This window comes from Brienomyrus brachyistius, chromosome 4 (genome assembly GCF_023856365.1).
Source record: "Brienomyrus brachyistius isolate T26 chromosome 4, BBRACH_0.4, whole genome shotgun sequence".
Lineage (NCBI taxonomy): Eukaryota > Metazoa > Chordata > Actinopteri > Osteoglossiformes > Mormyridae > Brienomyrus > Brienomyrus brachyistius.
Window position 1 is genome coordinate 15013873 of NC_064536.1, and position 21653 is coordinate 15035525.

Consider the following 21653-nt stretch of genomic DNA (forward strand, 5'->3'; position numbering starts at 1 on the left):
GCAAAGGTAATACACAATTTTAGAGTAATGTAATACATAGTCTTACTCTCCAGCTAATAGGCCAGTGAAAATTGAGGAATGTCCAGTTCAGTGTTTTTTATGACTTTTTCCCTGAAGATCATAAAAGTAACAAATTAACTTTTTACTCAAAATATGTTCTGAAACATTCTGCCAATTAATTATTTTATTTTTTTAATTATGCATTTTGAGACCAGTTGCAGGGTGGCACAGTGGCACAGTGGTTAGTGCTGCTGCCTCACAGTAAGAAGGGCCTGGGTTTGCTCCTGGTCCTTCCTGAGTGGAGTTTGCATGCTGTCCCTGTGTTCGTGTGGGTTTCTGCCAGGGCCTCTGGTTTTCTCCTGTGGTCTGAAAGAGTGCAGCATAGGTTGATTGGCGAGTCTAAATGTGACCCATCACCAGGAAATGAGTCTTATGGGTGAGATTTACAAAATTTGTAAATCTCACCCATAAGACTCATTTCGTGGTGATGGGTTACAAATTGGCCATGTCTGTGTGCCCTGCGGTGGGTTGGTTCCTGCCTGTGAATCTTGTTCCTGGGATAGGCTCCGGTCCCCCTTGCAACCCCAGTTGAGATTAAGTGGTTGCAGTGATGGATGGAGAGGAGCTACTATGATATCTATTTGCATGCTTTGCACTAACAATGAAGAACCGCAGATTAGCACAATAAAAAGTAATTCCCTTTATTTTATTGCTCATAGTTCATATTACATGTATGGAGGGCCTTGACATGTCGACCACATTGTGGAACTTCTCATTACATCCAACACGTTCATCCATCACTGATCTCCGTACCAGTGTCTGACTGTGACCAGACTCCATACTTTCACAAATTGCAGTGAGAAATGACAAACCTATCAAATGCTGAAGTGAATGTGGACAAAACATGTACAATGTATGGTTTTATCACCCACCCCCCTATATCTGGCATTGCACCTGCTGGTACAGAGGCTTTCAGGAATATTTCATTACGTGAAACAATTGTAAACCCTCACTGGCTGAAACTCATCAAAAACAAACTAGGATGAAACGCTGAAATACCCGGTAAATTTTGAAAAAGATTTGGATAAAGGGATCTTGCTAGAAAAAATGCTTTGACTTGGAAATCTTTCCGCTAGATATCCGAGGTCATGCTTGGAGGGTCCCATTCATATCAGCAGACTTTTATCTAGCTTTAAAAAAGTCATCAGTGTTGATCGGTTTTTCCTGCTAGGCTTCCGATGACGATGGTTCGGTGTCCATGTCAACAGCGGGGGATGTATTTGTCAGCTTCTCAGAGGAACCTGTGGTCTCCAGTTCCTGGAAAACGGAGCCCAAAGACCAAACATTACAGGTACATTTCAAACATTTTTCCATAAGCACTTCTCCAGTTCTGGGTCTTGGAGAGACCGAAGTCCCTGGAAAAGAGGCAGAGGCACCAGTCCATTGTAGGGCTGAAACTCACAAACTTTGCATAACTCTGGTTCACCATATTTTTGGAGGGAAATACATAACAGTCTTGCGGAGAATAAGTAATGAAACAGCAACAATCCTGAGCCTAGGAATCAAACCCACATCCCTGGAAGACATTAGGCAACAGGACTACCCAAAGTATGCCATTTTCGAGCCTGAACAACCAAAACGTGCCATCTCAGCATCTGAAACTATAAATCTTGCTTCAGAGCGTAAGGTAAGCCAGCATGCAGAGCAGTTGGGGTTATGTCCAATGCTCAAGGGCTGAAGAATGATATGATTATTTTGCTGGTCCCGAGATTCGATCCCACAAGCTTCCGGATAGACAGCAGCACAGAGCAGAGACTCATAGCAGAATTATATATAATAGATTTTTAGGTATATATTTCCTGTCTGTTCATCACTGCTGACTCACATCTAGTTTGCAGTCATGCATGTGGAAGATGATGTTGTCCACGTCACGGTCTCCCACACTGGGTATCCTACACTCACAAAACAGAAGACGACATCATGGTTACAGAAGCAGGCCTTCATCACTGTCATCCCCAATGTCAGCCTCTTAAACGCCTTGACGAGTCGACTTACATGGTGGACAAACTCCTCTGCAGTAAGACCACGCTAGCGATGACCCCTAGTGCAACAGAAAGCACGAGACCCAAACCCACGCCGACGTAAACTGCAGCTGAGTGACCAAAATGGAGAAACAAAGGGCTCACCTGCTGAAGTCCTCTTACATTAAAAACAGCATCATTATTATTAATAATGAAGTTCTAAGGAACTACCAGCCTATATTTAACAGACCTAAAATGATCAGCTAGTACCTGGAGAAGACAGGGAGGAATTGATGCTGGAGCATCTTCCTTTGATGAGCTGGATGTCATCCAGAGCCAGGTGTCCTGGCCCGCCCTCCCCTCTCTCGTATACAAAAACAAACTGGGGGGGAGGCGGAGTATTATGGTTACCTTTAGAATGTTACTGAAGGTAACTCAAAGATAAACACTTAACCACCTTAACTACTATGCCACCTGCTGGCTAGATACCATATAGGTTTGTTCCAAAAGTGACATGGGTATGACTTTACATTATAGACAGGTGGGAGTAAGCTAGCTTAAGAACATCCCGGCAGATACGTGTACGTTCATTTACCCAAAATGGCTCCATGTTGTTGACCGCCACAGTGGCCTCTATCCAGGTGTCCCCTTGGCTGGTGGCCTCTGTCCACAGCAGCAGGTCCTTCTCGTCATCGCCAAAGGGGATCCTGGGTTTGTCGAGAGTGCTGTGAGGACCCAAAGCCAGCCAGCAGTCCTCACCTATGAGGTGTTCATGAGAGGGGCTCTTTTGGGAGACTTGGTTTTTGTCATCACAGATTTGCTGGCTGAGCTACCTGGTGCTGCTGTAGAGGCTGAGGTTGCCGATGTTCTGACCATGCCTGTGGTACCAGAAGCTCAAGCAGCCGTCTCCCTGGGTTGATTGGAAGACCTCGCTGTACAACATGGCCTTGTCACCCTTCTGTCCCACCGCGCTGTCCACATACACGTAGTAGCCTGGCGAGAGACCAACTGTGAACTCAAACACTCTGAGCCGCACACGTATCGTTTATAAATTTGGCTAATCTCGTTCTGCCCTTGTTTTGCACCACATTCTCCATGGAGATACGACCTTGGCTGGAGCCCATGGTGTGGTCCACGCGGGGCCCCGTGCTGGGAAGAGGGGAGCTCCCTCGCCCGCGTAGCCAATCGGCTTGGTCGCCTGCCTCAACGTTGGTCCACCCGCACAGACTGCCCTGGAAGTCACAGACTCCAGGGGGTGGGCAGGCTCCATTAGACAGCAGCACGTCGTCAATGGCGACGCCCCCAGATACTCCTGTCCCCCGGACACCCTCTACCACAATCTGGAACATGATAATGACAGTAATTGCCCAACAACCTTATCTGCAGAGTTTGCAATGTGGTGACATGAAGATCGCATATCTATCAGTCATGACCCCACTTAGCCAACCTTACCCGGAATGCAGACCCCTCCATAGGTTCCAGCCTGACATTGCCAAGCCTCCACAGCTCCCCCTGGCTGCCAGTCTTTGAAAAAACAAGTTTGCGTCCGCCATCCTCGCTCTTCTGATACACGTTTAGGGTACTTATGCTGTCCCCATCCATGTGGTACCAGACCTGTAGACAGTCACCTGTTCCTGTGATAGGGAGATGGTGTGACCATCAAGCACATGGAACGGGACAGTGAGACTTCAGCAGGATGGGGGTAAATTTCACTTCGATTTACCCGCAGCGAATTCTGGGGAGACCAGTGAGGCCATGTGACCAGGGGGCTGGGAGCTTGAGGAGCCCAGGTAAAAGTAACGCCCAAGGGGTGTGTCGGTGGTGTGATCGGATCCTGGCTCCCTACTGGGACCACCACCAGAACGCCGCACCCAGCTCTCCGAGGTCCAGTCACAGTCACTGTCCTCAAAGTGACACAGGTCTGGGGGTCCTGGGTCCGTTGGATGCATGTAGACCAGAGGAATTAGGATGAGATGATTGTGGTCCCAAAGCTGCGGATCAGCACTGGACACCAGTAACATTTAACAGTGTTATTCCTTCTAGGTTAATAGATCGATGCTGATAACCAAGCATGGGTATCAACAGCCAATGTCACCAGCAAAGGGTGTACCGGAGTGACGGCAAGCTCCAGGGGTAAGAGTGATGTCATCCAGAGCAACGTCTCCCGCCCAACCACCCACAGACGCCTCCAGCACCACCTGATGGACCTCCTGCAGGGTTACATGACTCTGGGTCATCTGCCACATGTCGCTTTGCATGCCCTGCCTCTTCCACATCTGTGGGGGAGGGGATGGGGGGTGGGAGTGGAGGTCTAGTGAAGCAGAAGCAACTCAAAGCCTTCTCTAACTGCTCATCCTGGTCAGGGTTGCCAATTTCTCAAAAACTTTAATTGCTCATTATCACTGCCCCCTCCTTGGGTGACACACTTTTCCCACATGTTAGCTGAGGGCTCCTTTAAGCCCTGAGACATATACCTTTCAGTTGCTTACTTTCTATTAGTGACCCCGACACAGGGACCATAATTGCTTTGTATGTAGAAAACCCCAAAAGACTGTTGTGTCCGGTTTGTTAACTGTAGCTGCACCCTACGTCCCTGGCTTGACCGCGGACTGGCCTTACCAGTGTCCTCTGTTGGGGCTGAGATTCTTGCAGGTATAACCTTAGGCTTCCAACTGTGGCACCAAACATGTGGTACCAGAAAGTGATGCAGTAGCCTTGGGGGCCAGCAGGTGGCAGCAGAGGGGACTTCAGCTGGGCCACATCCCCTACTCTGCTTGGAGAGGAGCTCTCGACATATAGGTAATTCCCTATAGACCACATCAAATAAGGGCAAATGAGAAGTCAGCAATAATCCACTTAATAATCACGTATCAGCATGTAGTACAGGCTTCCCCCGCTATCCAAAAGTACAACATTCCTATGACACCTTTTGTAATCCGAAATGGCGTAAAGCGACCAATTACCATTACTTTATATGGGAAAAAGTTTAGAGCATTCCCAAACCAAAAAAAATATCTACGAAATCATACCAAATATGAGTGATGTGTTGCACTGTGACTTTAAAATGGCTACGATGTCACTAGGCAAAAGGAATTTTTCAGCCCTATTAAATGCTTAAGGACAATATGTGACAGATCGATTATAATCTTACAGGACTACCCTCATACATGCGGTCTGTTATTGACCAAAACGTCACTATGCTGCGCATACCTGTACCTATACCTATAGAGTACCTATACGTATACCTGTACGTATACGTATACCTGTACCTATACAGTACCTATACCTATAGAGTACCTATACGTATACCTGTACGTATACGTACACCTGTACCTATACAGTACCTATACCTATACCTGTACCTATAGAGTACCTATACGTATACCTGTAGGTATACCTATACCTATAGAGTACCTATACGTATACATGTACCTATACCTATATCTTTTCCTATACCTATGCCTATATTTGGCTCGCTGATAAACAAATGATAAAGGATATTTTTTCTTTTCGTTCTTTTTCGCAAAAGTGAAAATCCTCTTCGGATTTCTTTCGATTAGCGAAAACAGGGCTAAGTGGAGTAAAACAGGTGATACCTGTAATAAATCACGAATACAGGTAAATCATCAGACCTGCAGTTACTGAATGATGTACAGTACTGTGGCATAACATGTAATTTAAAATGAACTTTTTGTCACTAAACCTTAAGCCCTTCTGCTAAGTAATGGTGGACTGTAGCTTTCCTTCCCAAGGAACAATTAAAATACTAGATGCTTTTATCCAAAGCCATTTACATTACATTACCTGACTTCCTGGGGATTTGAACCCACAACCTTTGCATTGTTAGTATAATGTTCTACTTCTTGAGCGTCAACAGCTTAATGTGGAAATTTGTTTGTGGTAATGATGACGGGGAGCAGGTCTGAATCCCCCAGGCCCCCTAAGCCCATGAAAACTGTTTGTGGGGTAATTCCTATCCCTTACCTGCTCCTGTGAATTACTGTTCAAAATGTACTGCATTGTTTGACCAGAAGGGGGCGTGTTGTTTAACCACCTGGCCTGCAGTACATAAAATTGTAAGACTTTCTTTACATCCAGATACTTAAGAGGTAACCAAACGATGGCCTTCAGCTGACCCAAGCCAGTGGTGTGGTCCCCCGAGGGTCCAGTGTGAGCGGTGACAGACGGTCCGGTCCAGCTCTGCCAGTCCAGGTCATCACTGGCTGCCTGGACCCAGCCGCAGGAGTGGTCCTCAAAGGAGCAATTGTGAGAGGAGGGGTCTGTGTTGGGGAGGGAGGCATTTCAACAGAAATAGGAGCTGTACCTGCCCATTGAAATATTATAGAAAATAAAGTCATTTAATTAATTTCCTTATTATTGCATCCGCTCAGTGGGTAACACCAGCTGGTTGGGAGTCCAGTCTGCATGGACTCGCTGGGTTTGCACTGCATTCCTCTCACAGTCCAAAAGACATGCAGGTAGGTGAACTGGTGCTTCTGAATCACCCTGAGTGTGTGTTTATTTGGTCCAGGTATACCTTACTTTGTGGGGACCAAATGTCTAATTTTTTTTTTTACCTGATGGGGACCAATTTCCTGACTGCAAAAATCTGTGACTGCAATGAAAAAACTAAAAATGCAAAAACTCTTGTATTTTCTTTGGTTACTTATGGTTATGGTTAGGGCAGGGTAGGGGTTGAGGTTGTCATAGTTAGCATTAGCATTTTTCCCATAAAAATGAATGAGCGGTCCCCAGAAAGATATGATTACATGACTGTGTGTGTGTGTGTGCGGTAGCCTGGCATTGCTTTTTTATCCTTTTTTATCCTCTGTAGAGGACATCATGCCTTTGCTCATTCCCCTCACATTACACATGCGGCTCTATTAAGACCTGAGGGCAGTGAGGGCCCTAAGATGACAGCACATATGTGGGGCTGCTAACTTCTGCTTCTTGTCAAATCAAAATCTGAATTCATATTAAAAAATGTTTTTTCCCTGGATCTCTTTTATCCTTCATGTTCCCATTTCTCACAGCATCAGGTATGTGATGAGGCTGCCACCTGGTGGCTGGTAGGATGCCTCGCAGTTATGGAAGGAGATGATCATTAACCCAAGGATAAAGTAAGTTGCAGCACACTCCTATTTGTATCTGTAAGGCCGAAGTGGAGAGAGTGGAAACCGTTCTAATAGACAACTCATCAACCAGGCGCACAAAAGACTGTACTTCCTGAGGAAGCTGAGGAAATTTGGTATGTCAACCAAACTGCACAATACATTTCTGGAACAACCTTCCCCTCTCTGCAGGACATCTATGACAGCAGGGTCATCAAGAGGGTCCACAACACCATCAAAGACAACACACACCCCCAACACATCGTGTTCACACCCCTCCCCTCGGGAAGACGCTACAGGAGCATAAAGTTACGCACCACAATATTGACGAAAAGCTTTTTCCCTCAGGCAATCAGACTCTTGAACAATGCGAAAAGCTCAAGTTAATCTGACCCCATATTCATATTCATATCATATTCATATCCAACTCTTACTGTAAGTCATTTAGCACTGTGAACTTTATCCAGTGATTCTTCTATTTTTTATATATTTTTTATTTATTAGGCCACCCTGCCTCACCTACTCGGCCCCGGGGGCCCCCATGCTGCTGGGCTCCCAGGCACACAGGCCGTGCTCGAAGCCGCACCTCCCGTTATGGGAGGGGTTTACAGTGCTGTCCTTCTGTCAGAACACAGTAACAGTTTCAGCAAATATGACAAAGTTACTTCTGTAAAAGTTACTGACTGAACCATTAACTGCAAAATAACATCAAAATAATGTCATTCTTTAGATGCAATAGAATCAACATCATTCTGCCATTGCAGACAGTAAATATAATGGAGAGTGATTGGACACCACATTGTAAATGTCATAATATTCATGCCAGATACTGTATTTGTTATGAGCTTCTCAAAGGCTCCTACACCTGTGCTGCTGAATGTGAAATGTCTCTTCGTATGGATGAAGTTACCATCGTGTAGCCTGATGGCATCTCAATGGGAGTCAGTGCCCTACTGGGGATCTATTTTATCTTTGGAGTAAGATATGCAGAGAATGTAAAGAAGACTCTGTAACACTTTACTTAACCTTCCTATGGTGTTTGGGTCGGCACCGACCCGACTGTAAGTGTAACCAGTCAGTTCCTGCCTATACTCCGCGTTGTGTTTGTGGGTGTTATCAGGTGTGTGGGGTGCAGGAGGGGGGATAAAACAGACGCCGCTGTCGTTCCTGAAGTTTACTGAACCTCTCTGTTGGGAACAATTAGAAAGGGGATAAACCTCTCGCTCTCTCTGCACAAAGTAATACAACGTATATGCTTATGTAAAGACAGGTTTTTTATCCCCTACTTATAACGCATAATAAATCAAATGATTAATCTCAATAACTGATTTATTAACCCGGGGGACCCTGCCACTAGATCCTCACCTCTCCGCGTGTGCAGTACAAGAAAGGGAAGAGGAAATGATGTCGGAACCCTTATAAAGGGGAAAAGGGAGGGGCGATGCAGGACAAGAGCATCATGGGAAAATTTAAGGGATATTGTACCCATCAGGTTAAACAGAAAAAGGAAAACAGAATCTTGTATAATTATAAACAAAAGTAAAAAAACAACCTGTTACATAAGTTTAAAATGCATAAAAGCACCACATAAATTTGTGTACTACATCAAGGCTTTTTGACTTTCTCAGGAAGCTCTATTTAAACAAAAATAATAAAAAAAACACTAAATTCTGAATGCTCTTGCAAAGATTATAACAGCTTTGTTGTTGGGGTCGTTTTTAAGTTTAAAATGCATAAAAGCACCACATAAATTTGTATACTGCATCAGGAACCTCTATTTAAACAAAATTTCACTAGGCCAGGCATGACCAGAGAGGCAAGATGAGAACAATTCAGTTTATTTAGGATTAATATCACTCTGCATGTGGATGGAAGTTGTGTGTGTGTGTATGTGTGTGTGTATGTGTGTGCACGGAGGACTAGTAATATCTGTATATTACTGAAGGAACAGAAATGTGTGTATATGTGTCTGTGAAGGAGAAGAAATGTGTGTTTGTCACAGTAACAGGACAGAACTCCACAGCTGTGTGGTTCTGAAATAAGAAATGTCTGCCCTTGTGATATCTGATGGATAAAACTTTCTCTTTGCATGTGTGTCACTGTTTGTACCACACAAGCCACCAGTAGAGGCAGCAGCACAGAATGTGGAGCTCGTCACCAGAGGAAGGGGAGGGACGTCAGAGTAAGAATCCACCTTTCCACTGTGTTCAGGGGTATATCTGTATTGCTGCAATGCCACTGTGAGTGTATTGTGGGAAACTTAACCTAAAATATAAAGTAAATCAGGATTCCTAAAAAAGAGATTATTTGCTTTTTTGGTCATTAAGGAATCACATACAGTGCATCATTGATGATCAGAAATGTAGTGAAATCAGAATCCTATCCTCATTAATCTTAGGAAAAAATAGAAGAGCTGCAGTACGAATAAGAAATTGTCTTATTAACTGTCCATTGACTTTGTTCCTAAATATGGTCATTTTTTAACTTTACCAAATTTTATTGTCAGGATCTGCGCAGGGTAAAGCGGGTGATCGCATGGGCAGGCAAAAAGGCAAAGTACGAGGAAAGCGGGGATTTAATAGGGAGCAGGATCGAGCAGGACAGGAGACCAGTACTGACATCAACTAACATCAATGACGGACAATGAACTGAAGCAAGACAATGACTGAAACAGACAAGACAGAGCAAAACAAAAAGGTACAGCTGGGTACGATCGGGGAAACACACGTGGATAATCAGGGGGTGTGGCACACACAAGGATCGTACGAGCTGGGCGTGACAGTTATGACTTTCATTTTAGAATATTTTGAAAAGGTTAATGTTTTGTTGTACGTTAAATAATGACTGTACCCGTTACCAATATCTGACGTGCGGTGATAGGAACGATAATTGAGGGAACGCAGGGTCTCACATGCTCTGACCAACGGGAAACCCGCAGTTACTTCAGGACGGCAGTAGGGGGCGGACGCGAGGCTCTGCTGTCTTAAGTTAAACCGTATTTTTCAGTGAGAAGTAAAAATGTGTTACGCTTTATTTTTAATTACTTGTTAAATTGTTTATTTAGGTAGTAAACACTTGGTTTTCTTTTAATGATTCTTCTTTTAATAGGGGTGAGAGAGACGCCGTTCACCACTTAGCTTGTCGATTGTCAGGTATAGTAAGCAGTTCACCGTTTTAGTTAAGAAATATTTATTCCTGCTTGTATTTTGATCATTTAACGGACGTGTCTTACTAATGTGATTTACGTTTTTTTGTTTTGACCTCTACAGATATGCGGAGTTATGTCTCCCGTCTACTTTTACATGGTTATAATATATGTTGATTTAATCTAATTGTTTATGTTCATTTACATTAAACTGCATTTATTTAATTGTATTATATGATTTATGTTGCTCATTTACCTCAGTTATGTTTTGAGCAGCGCTGAACCAGGATATTAATAGGATACAACAGGAAGCCTTTATTGTCGGGGTACAGGTGGCAAATACAATATATAATAATATATACACTCAGAAACATATACAATTTACATATAGGAGGAGATAACCCCCCAATCATCAGGATCACAATTTATTACATTCTAATGAGAGAAAAACCGTAATTTCGTGTTTGTTCAGCTTGCCAAACCCATTTATTTTTGTCTAACATACGTGAAGTGGAGACTGCTGTTACAATCACTATCCCAAGTCGCTGGGTCTGATTTCAAGTCATGTATATCCCGGAGTGCCGACCAGAACACCACTTAAGGCCCATGGATCCTGATGAATGTTTATTTACTTTAATTCCAGTGCAACATCCTTTCTCCAGGTCTCACATACACAGGTGCTGATGTACTGTAGGTGCTTGGGTGTGTGTGTGAAAGGAGGAGTGTGTGGTCTAAAAGAAACAAAGGTATACGGTAAGTGTACACGCAGCAACTGCCCATAAAAATGTCTGCTTACAACCATACCTGGACATCGCAATCTCTCTGTTACAATCGAACCTGCACGCTAAACTTAATTATACTAACAGAGTATTGCAATGTATAATTTAAACATTAACAGAGATCATATGCACGAACTCACATTTTACATACAACTATATTTCGCAACGCGAAAGAAGCGCATTTTCTAATTACTTTACCTATAACAGAACGAGTGCTTACAGTTACAGATAACCACTTCTACAATAAGACGCAAATACAAAGATGCCTAAACTCAATATTTCTCTTACCTTTTAGTCATTTACGCACACAAACATAATACACTTGCACTCGCAGTTAACCCCACTACTAACTTTTACTGAACGGAAATAAAATGGAGACCGCAACTAATTCGCGCCATGTGTGCCCACGTACTACCATGGAAACAATAAACTAATGGCTGCTCCCATGTAACTTTATAAATGGCTTAACGAAACCAGCTAAATAAGAATTTCAATTACTAAATACTAACAATCGGGGGGAGGGCTTTGGTACAATACGTCACACTTCAGAGTAAAAAGGGTTATACTGGTCAAAAAGCAGAGATTTTACCATTTTGCCGTGGAGAAACAGCGACACGTGACACTCTGATAAGGTAAAAATGATTCCTCCAGCACACAGTGAGCTATCCCAGCATGCACAGCGACACGGAGGAGTTTGTATCAACATAAAACCCAGGATAGAGGGGCTCAGTGAATGAGGAGGTGAAGCTGTACAGGGGGGTCAGTCCATCAGAGGAGACTCTGTAGAAGGACAGAGCACCAGCCCCCCAGTCCAGATACACTCCTACTCTGCGGGAGCCTGAGGGCTCTATGGGTATGTCAGTCTGTTTATTATTGTGCCAGACAGAGTAACTGTCAGTATTACACCACAGCATCCATGTCTTGTCATTGTATCCAAGCCGACAGTCATTACTCCCTCCTTTCCTCCAGATTCCTTTATAAGTCACTCCTATCCGGGCTCCATATCCACTCCACTCAGCCTCCCAGTAACAGCGACCAGTCAGACTCTCTCTGCACAGAACTTGGGGCAACCAGTCAAATCTCTCTGGATGATCAGGATATGGCTGCTCTGCCCCCCACTCATGTGTCACCTTCCTGTTCCCCCCTGACAGAGACAGGCAGCTGTTTGCTGTGTTGGGGTCCAGCGTCAGCTGGCAGGAGTCTGTAGGCAAGAGGAAGAGCGATTAATCCCATGACGAAGCCCAGCATCTCCATCATTATCACTGTCACACCTCACACACTCACTAACGCAGAACTCGCTCCAATACACACATTTTATTCCCAATGTACCTATGTGAGACTGTGAGACTCGCTGGGGACCGAACTGCACTTTAGCCTGCGCTCTATTATTCTGTACGATACATAAAATATAAACACAGCACAGCGTCCCCTAACGAAGCAGGAATTAAAGTATGTGAAATAGCTCAGGAAATGTCGGACGGCCGCGCGACGCCGGCGGGAAAACGCGCCGAAATACTGCGCGTGCTAAACTAACAGGTTTAATTACAGGTAAACAACAATATAAACAACATTAATCAAACACGTTAAATATGAAACTGTACCCCAAAGAGTACCACTAAACGTTAATTTGAATTTACTTCAAAATAAGAACTTCCTTCAAACCACTTCGGACACATACCTCCCTCCAGCAGCGTTCAGCACCGACTAACGATGTGTCGGTCGGAAACGAGCCGATCAAAAGATCTGGACCGAGAGACATTCTTATTTAAAAAAACGCCTCGGCGGCTCAGCGCTCCATGCTACTTTGACATGTGACTGAAGTCTGTGTTAACGGCGTGCGAGCCGCGCGACCAATCACGTGCTGAGGCAGACAAGGTTCATACCATCAGGTTAAACGTAGGGAGGGGCGGGGGTGCGCGTGCTGACGGTGTACAGGTGCAGAGCAGGAGAGAGGGAGAGGAGGAGAGAAAGAGAGGGAGTGCGGTGCGCGAGTAGTAGGAAAGATGAGTGATAGTCGGGTACGAAGGATGTGCTGGTCTGACCCCCCAGCCTGTGAATACATAATGTATTTATACAGAAGTTCCCAGACTACTGTTTTTATTTAAGAAAGTAGTCATCTTTAAACCTAAACCAGCCTTTTTAAATAAAAAAGGAAAAAAAGCACACATAACAATAATTGTGTGAATGCTACCATGAAGTAGTATTAATGATATTAAAAATAAAAACATGCTGACAAACTTACATTTCTGTAAGCCTGGTCTGGTCCTGCACTCTCCACTGTGGTCCACACTATAGGAGAAGCAGAATGACATAGTACAGGTGGATCCATTTATTTAATTGTTGCATTTTCTCCACATACACTGCAGGTGCAGACACACATTCTATACTCACTTCAGTTTCTCTAGTTTACATTTGGGATCCTGCAGTAGAGCAGAGAGCAGCTTCACTCCTGAGTCTCCTGGGTGATTGTAGCTCAGGTCCAGCTCTCTCAGGTGTGAGGGGTTTGACCTCAGACCTGAAGCCAGGGAAGAACAGCCTTCTTCTGTGACTCTACAGCCTGACAGCCTGCAGAGGGACAGACAAAATAGTTCCAATAGATAAGATCACTTCACCAGTATTACATTTAAGTAAATGTGACAACTCCAATAAATATTTCAATAATTTCAGTGTAGAATAAAGAGTAAAACTGACCTCAGTATCTCCAGTTTACAGTATGAATCCCCCAGTCCAGCAGAGAGCAGCTTCACTCCTGAATCCTGCAGGTCATTGTCACTCAGGTCCAGCTCAATCAGCTGAGAGGAGTTTGATCTGAGAGCTGAAGCCAACACTTCACAGCATGTCTCTGTGAGTCTACAGCTGTTCAGGCTGGAAAAGGAAACATGTTAAGACATAAATACATACACCACACACAGGAATATCAAATAAAATATCAAAATAAACATTTTTATTTTAAAATACAACAAATGATGAAGTATATACTCACTCAGATGAATAGATGTTGGTACAATACAGCTTCTCCTGTGAGTTTACAGTGTATTTTCTCTATTTGCGGTACATTTTCATAAGTCATACATTCCCAAATCCTGTTCTGTATTGTCTTACAGAGCCAGTTTGAATAAGGGCATGAGAGTGAACATGCTCTAAAATACATTCATTACCTGGGAAATTTAAATGTATCAGATATTTTGTTGTTTCCCTGTCCTAGTCAGCAACACAAATAGTTTTTTCTTGAGACTCCCCAGCTGAGAGGAACCTGCATTTTAATGACCTTACAAGGTGAGTTACCCTGTGACTCTGTAATATCTGCATAAGTATTTTTATAAAGCTCTGAGCAGCGCTGGGGCTCAGTGATCAGCACTACAGCCGACCCAGGGGTTCAGGGGTTTGGGTTCAGATCCTGCTTGGGATATGTGTGTGTGTGTGTGTGTGTGTGTGTGTGTGTGTGTGTGTGTGTGTGTGTGTGTGTGTGTGAGTTTATGTGAGATCTGAATGTCAAGAAAAGCTTACGGTTTTTTAATTATTATTTCTTTATATGACTTTTGAATTGCTGACACCATGACTGAAATCCTTATTTTCTGTTTTTCTGTACCTGAGAACCTGTTGAATTTCCAAAATACTAGTCAGACAATTATCAATCCTGTCAGACAGGGATGAAATAGTGATGTTTTATTCATCCCCCTGGTAAAATAGTGCTGTCGCCTCTCTGATCTTGCTCTCTCTGACACACACATACAGGTCAGAGTGCAGGGTTGGTCAGCATCCAGCCCCCTGAAGCTGGGGGGTAAGAGCCTTATTCAAGGGCCCAAAATCAGCATCACTCTACCGGTCAGGTATTTAAATCAGTGACCTTCTGACCACAGGCATAGAGTCCGAACCCACTGGACCACACACCACACCGAGAATGTTAAAAGATATATATATATATCCTACAGTATATAAAATTAGAAAGAATTCCTAGGTGGTTGTTATAAATACACTCTAATTGTTTTGATAAAAGCAGAATCATGAATGACATCTGTACATATTTAGCAACAGACGGATGTAAGATCACTTACAGAGCTGTCCTAGATTTCTTGATCACAGGCAGCAGCCTCTGAAGACCTTCATCTGATCTGATGTATTTCTTCAGATCAAACACATCCAGCTCCTTATCTGACATCAGTAACACAAAGGCCAGAGCTGACCACTGTGCAGGTGAGAGGTCTGCTGCTGAATGACCTCCTGAATTCAGGTATCTTTGTACTTCCTCTATTAGAGAATTGTCACCCATTTCATTCAGACAGTGTAACAGGTTGATGGTCCTTTCTGCAGATAAATTCTCTTGTATTTTCTCCTTGATATATTGAGCTGTTTTCTTACTGTTATGTGAACTGGTTCTTGTCTGGCCCAGTAGCCTTTTTAACAGAGTCTTACTGGAGTCTGTTGAGAGCCCAAGGAGGAAGCGGAGGTAGAGGTCCAAGTGTCCATTCTTGCTCTTTAATGCCTCATTCACTGCAGTCTTCAGCTGATTAGCTGATGAGTTTGACAGAAACATGTATAAAGCAGCGAGATACTCCTGGATGCTCAGATGCACAAAGCAGTACACCTTCTCCTGGTACATCCCATACTCCTCTTTAAAGACTTCTGTGCACACTCCAGAGTAAACTGCAGCCTCTGTGACATCAATGCTATTCTCTGTCAGATCTTGTTTATAAAATATGAGATTGCCTTTCTCAAGGTTATGAAAAGCCAGTTTACCAAGTTTTAAAAGGAATTTCTTGCCAGATTCAGTGCATTTATTAAGCTTTATTTCACCGTTTTCCATATACTTGTCATTTTTTAAACTCGCCTGAAAGATCAGGAAGTGTGTGTACATTTCAGTCAGAGTCCTTGGAATTTCTCCACTGTCAGACTCACTAAAAAGACTCTTAAGAACAGTGGCTGAAATCCAGGAGAACACAGGTATGTGGCACATGATGAAGAGGCTCCTTGATGATTTCACATGTGTGATAATCCTGCTGGCCAGGCTCTGATCATTAAATCTCTTCCTGAAATATTCCTCCTTCTGGGCATCATTGAAACCTCGTATCTCTGTCACCTGGTGGACACACTCAGGAGGTATCTGATTGGCTGCTGCAGGCCGGGAGGTTATCCAGAGGAGAGCGGATGGAAGCAGATTCCCCTTAATGAGGTTAGTCAACAGCACATCCAGTGACGTTTTTTTTGTTACATCAAACCAACTCTTATTGTTCTGAAAATCTAGAGGAAGGCGACACTCATCCAGACCATCAAAGATCAATAAAACTTTGTACCTAAACAGCTCAGTAGATTTAAGTGATTTCAGTTCTGGGTCAAAGTGGTGAAGCAGATCAATCAGACTGTATTCATCCTTAATCAAATTCAGGTCCCGGAAAGGAAGAGCAAATATGAAGTGAATGTCCTGGTTTGCTTCTCCTTCTGCCCAGTCGAGAATGAATTTCTGCACAGAGACTGTTTTCCCGATACCTGCCACCCCTTTAGTGAGTACAGTTCTGATAGGTGTCTCACGCCCACATAAGGGTTTAAATATATCATTGCACTTGACTGTAGTATCTTCTGTTCCTCTTTTCTTGGATGCTGCTTCAATCTGTCTCACTTCATGTTCATCATTGACTCCTCCAGCTCCCCCTTCAGTTATGTAGAGTTCTGTGTAAATCTCTTTGAGAAGTGTTGGCTGTCCTTCCTTAGCTTTCCCTTGAAATACACACTCAAATTTTTGCTGCAGGTTACATTTGATTCTACGCTGACATTGCAACAGAAGATACCCTGAAATGAAATGAGAAAAAAATGTTTTTTTAAACCCCATCTATCCATTTTCTAAAGCTGCTTAATCCCAACAGGGGTCATGGGGAGACTGGAACCCATCCTGGAAACAGGCAGGAACCAACCCTGGGCAGCACAACACACCACAGGGCACATACACTCATATGCACACAACTAGAGGGCCAATATAGACATACCAATCAACTTATCCTGCATGGTTGTGGACTGTGGGAGGAAACCTGAGCCCCCAGTGAAAACCCACGTGACAAACCCAGGACCTTCTCACTGTGAGGCAGCAGCACTAACCACTACATCACCACACCACCCCTCTTTTTTAAACCCAAATATGGGAAATTAAATATAATTACATCAAATGATGAACTGAAACTTAATAAACAACTTTTTTTCATAAACTATTCTCTGGCAAATCAAACACACACAGAATGAGGTACAGCTCTTACTCTTCTCCAGCATGTCCGCGAGATCATTTTGCTCCATGGTCCTCAGGATGTACAGTGTGATCTTCAGAGCTCCCTCTCTACCACAGGTCTTCTGCATTTGACCATCACTGTCCAGGTCATTGTCCTCCTCCAGCTGAGGCTCAGAGCATTCTGGGTCATTCTGATCCAGGTACCTTTGGAATTTCATCAGCTCATCCTTCAGATATATTTGAGCTTTTTTCTCCAATAACTGAAATGAACAGTTACAGTTTAATTGTTATCACTCCTGGCATCATATCATTTTATTATTTCATTTGTGAATTAGTTGCAAGTATCATCCCTTTGACAGAATCAACTAGTTATCTGTAGAAGATGTATGTCAATTTAGATAAAATTTTAGAAAATATACTTCAGTAATAAATGCACCTTGAAGATGGACGATAAGTCTCCTTTATGTGGGTGTGAATTAGACCTTTTCACTCGGCCCCTGCGAATAAAACACAAATATCCATCCATTAATCCATCCATCCATCCATCCATCCACCACTTATCCTGGTTTGGGGGTGGAACAGAGAGCAGAAGTCCTAGGATACGGGTTCACACTGGTGGTGGTGGGGGGGGGGATTCTGGTCTGTCACTGGGCAAAGACACACAGAGGCTGTCATATGTCCTGGGGAATTTAGAAAGTAGCCTAAACACGTGTTTTTGGACGGCAGGAGGAAACCCATGTGATAGAGGGAGAGCGAGCAGCTGCAGACAGACAGGGGGCTCAGCCTCCAACACTGGGGGGGTGAAGCTACAGCGCTGTCCTCTGTGCCGATGCAAAAAACAGGCATTTTATGGAAAGACAAAGGTCCTGCACTGACACTGACCACCACTGCTGCTGCTTGGGGGAATAATAAGCTACATTTGTATTTAAATAGGGGCGGCATGGTGGTGCAGTGGTTAGCACTGTTGCCTCACACCTCTGGGACCCGGGTTCAAGTCTCCGCCTGGGTCACATGTGTGCGGAGTTTGCATGTTCTCCCCGTGTCATCGTGGGGTTTCCTCCGGGTACTCCGGTTTCCCCCCACAGTCCAAAGACATGCTGAGGCTAATTGGAGTTACTAAATTGCCTGTAGGTGTGCATGTGAGAGTGCATGGTGTGTGAGTGTGCCCTGCGATGGGCTGGCCCCCCATCCTGGGTTGTTCCCTGCCTCGTGCCCATTGCTTCCAGGATAGGCTCCGGACCCCCCGCGACCCAATAGGATAAGCGGTTTGGAAAATGGATGGATGGATGGATGTATTTAAATAGATGTAACTGCCATTCACATTCTGAGCTCCTTTCATTAGGGCGGCTTCCTGACGTCAGCTTTCTTATGACAGTATAAGAGAAGCAGTGACATCTAGCGGCAGCACAGAGAGACAGCAGGTAGCAGTCAGGAGAGACGGTTCGGCATGTAGCTCCCAGTTACTCAATGACATTCAGGGGTTACTTCTTGTAAAGTGATTAAGATGATTTCACACAGATGTCGACTTAATTGGAATAACTATTTCGAGACGGAATTTGGGGGCTCCTCAGCTGATGTCGAATTTTTTTGTAACAAACCACGTGAATCAAATGTGTACTCCAAACCATTTATATAAACATTTTAGATAAAATAGTATATTGTATAATAATACAGCTTAAATTTGGCCAATCGACCCATTTTCCCCCCGCCCTGATCGGTAAGTTTTATTGCTGGCTATGGGTCTAATGACACGGTCTATTCACGGTTAGTTTCAATAGAAGATTCAGGACTCACGGCTCAATACGCTCCCAGTGTATTAAACAAATTATGACTGTAAACAGACTAAGATCTCGCTGCTTTTATTCTGTCTCCTTGGGGACGTATATTTACAAAGAAGCTGTTTTCAGACTATTTCTTCTTTTGCATTGTTTCCCTTATTCTGTTGAACAGCGCAAAATGCAAAACCAAAACCTGAAAGCAAACCAATTATGCCTATTGCGCCCTCTTGCGGTAACATTAATAAGTGACTTTGTGCCACAGTACATTGTTACACCCATACAATGCTTATCATATTTTTAATGCGTGTTATTCTATCGTTTAATAGCGAACATCGAGCCATTGTGACACCCCACACTGCTGACATCCCGCATTTTGATTAGCATGTTTTTGATGTTCCATCGTGTTAAATTCCCTCTCGTTTCTCTTTCGGCTTTAAAGAAGAGCTGGAATTGCCCATATAGGAGCCCCTACCCACGTCAGCCCAGGGCCCCCAAAGAAGGTAATCCGCTCTGCAGCAACTACCTTTTAATTCAGCACATTTTATTTCCCATCCCCTGTTTATTAAAAATAAATAAATAAAAGAAAGAATGATTAAGTAGCCTGTGCATTCATAATGATCTTGTAACGCTGAATTCACAGAGACGAGGCAGACCCCGAAATGCAGGAGGCTGATCTATTTATTTTAAAGCTGGTTGCACCAAAAGCCCAAGGGACAAAGCAGGCGGATAGTCGGGTCCTAATCAGTCCTATGAAGACAGACGAGACATGGAGACGACGGGGCAGGAAACAGGATGGAGGCAGATCAGGACGACAGGGCAGGGAAAGCAGGCAGGGCAGGCAGACAGAGACGACCAGGGAAGCAGGGCAGGTACGACAGCAGGACACGGAGAGACAGGCAGGGCAGGAGGGCAAGACACGAGACAGAGAAATGCTTAGCAAATCATTGGGAATGGCAACAATACTTCGCAACTTCGAGAGCTTGTTATGAGTTTAAGTAGCCTGGTCTGATTGTGATATTCGACTGCTCCTGTGCCGCCCTGCCCCTGGGGGCCTGACAGATCTGTCATAAGAAGCAGAGTATTAGTATCTCTCAGATTTTTATATGCATTTTGAGAATGAGGTACACACTAGCCTTGGTTTCGTGGGCAGCTATAACAGATGTAAAATATAGAAAATATATCTTCTGACTCAGCAACTTATATTCATTAATGTGATTGCAATTTCACTGTTTTACACCCACTGCATTTGAAGTTTCAACAACTGGCAAGTGACACCTTCTCATATATATCAAGTTGGTTTTACTTGATTTTTTAAATTTTACTTTTATATTAATATTAAGCAGCAAAACCTCTCCCTCATATCTGTTAGGAGGTGACAGTTGACATAACAGTCACCTCTGGCCACGTTGAATGTTTCTCCACAGCCACCAGTAACTTGGCCCCTTTGACTGGTTCTGTGAAATCCAACTGGATACTTTGCCAGGGACATGCTGGCCAATCCCAGGGGTGCAGTGAGGCCAGGCTTAAAGGCTCTTCTCAGCAAACTGCAAAGTGTCATCCTGTTAGCTGCTGGATAAATTTCAGAAATTGATCTGCTGGTCTATTCTCCCAGGGAAGAGTCCGATCAGTGATAAGAATTCTGAATTCTGGAGTATCAATCCTGAACTTCATATTTTGGATCCGGATGCTACGTGTTTATCAGCTGGCCAGTACAGGTCAGTACAGGTCGGTCAGACAGTAGGGGAGGGGTATTGGTAAAGGTGGTGCCGCCTTTATTTAGGTTGTGGGGAACCTACACTGGGCACCCAGGAGTAGCGTCCTGCACTGCACGCAGTTTGCAGCCAGGGCTACTGGCCCTGAATAGAGAGCAGTGCAGTGGAAAATTAAAGGGAGCTGGAATCGCAGAGTAATTATTATTGATACAGTATGTGGAACGGGTCGGGTACCTGGGCGTGGTTCCTGTATGCAAGTGAAAATGCACCTTTAGATCCTGCATTTGGCCAACTGTTTTGGGGCCCATCAGTTACCTAGGGGGGCCTCGAGCGCTGATCCCCATGGCGACCATCAGCACCTGTTTTTAGATGGAATCCTCCAGTAACTATGCAGTGCTTGTTGTTTGCATTGTAGCACACCAGTTAATGGAAACTGTGGGTTTTAGGATCTCAGGGCCCAGTTAATTACCATGAGACTCTGAAGCTCTGTTCCCTGTTTGTGAAGACAGTCAGCAGTCATCCATCCATCCATCCATCCATTTTCCAAACTGCTTATCCTAGTGGGTTGCGGGGGGCCCGGAGCCTATCCCGGAAGCAATGGGCACGAGGCAGGGAACAACCCAGGATGGGGGGCCAGCCCATCACAGGACACACTCACACACCAATCACTCACACATGCACTCATACCGGCAATTTAGCAAGTCCAATTAGCCTCAGCATGTTTTTGGACTGTGGGGGGAAACCGGAGTACCCGGAGGAAACCCCACGACGACATGGGGAGAACATGCAAACTCCGCACACATGTGACCCAGGCGGGGACTTGAACCCGGATCCCAGAGGTGTGTGAGGCAACAGTGCTAACCACTGCACCACCATGCCGTCCCCTGCTGTAACAA

The 21653-nt window shown here is 44.2% G+C and overlaps 2 protein-coding genes and 1 long non-coding RNA gene across 5 annotated transcripts in view; 1 reads left to right on the top strand and 2 right to left on the bottom strand.

The window, feature by feature from the left end:
* Positions 1–21653, bottom strand: part of LOC125739963 (uncharacterized) — a 305354-nt gene that overhangs the window by 65950 nt on the left and 217751 nt on the right. The window lies entirely within an intron of this gene.
* LOC125739972 (uncharacterized) overlaps positions 1–21653 on the top strand; it is a 188638-nt gene that overhangs the window by 28346 nt on the left and 138639 nt on the right. The window lies entirely within an intron of this gene.
* On the bottom strand, positions 677–3270 carry LOC125739968 (MAM and LDL-receptor class A domain-containing protein 1-like). 3 transcript variants are annotated; one of them, XM_049010575.1, is made up of 7 exons: positions 3130–3270; positions 2855–3014; positions 2617–2780; positions 2292–2403; positions 2056–2152; positions 1886–1952; positions 677–1317 (listed from the first exon to the last, which is right to left on the bottom strand). In XM_049010575.1, the coding sequence occupies exons 2-7, from the start codon at positions 2895–2897 to the stop codon at positions 1228–1230; spliced, it is 573 nt and encodes a 190-aa protein (XP_048866532.1). In that variant the 5' UTR covers positions 2898–3014; positions 3130–3270; the 3' UTR covers positions 677–1227. The 3 variants fall into 3 exon arrangements, with proteins under 3 accessions (XP_048866532.1, XP_048866531.1, XP_048866533.1); XM_049010574.1 differs by lacking the exon at positions 3130–3270 and having other exon boundaries at positions 2617–2728; positions 2855–3121; XM_049010576.1 differs by lacking the exon at positions 3130–3270 and having other exon boundaries at positions 2855–3121.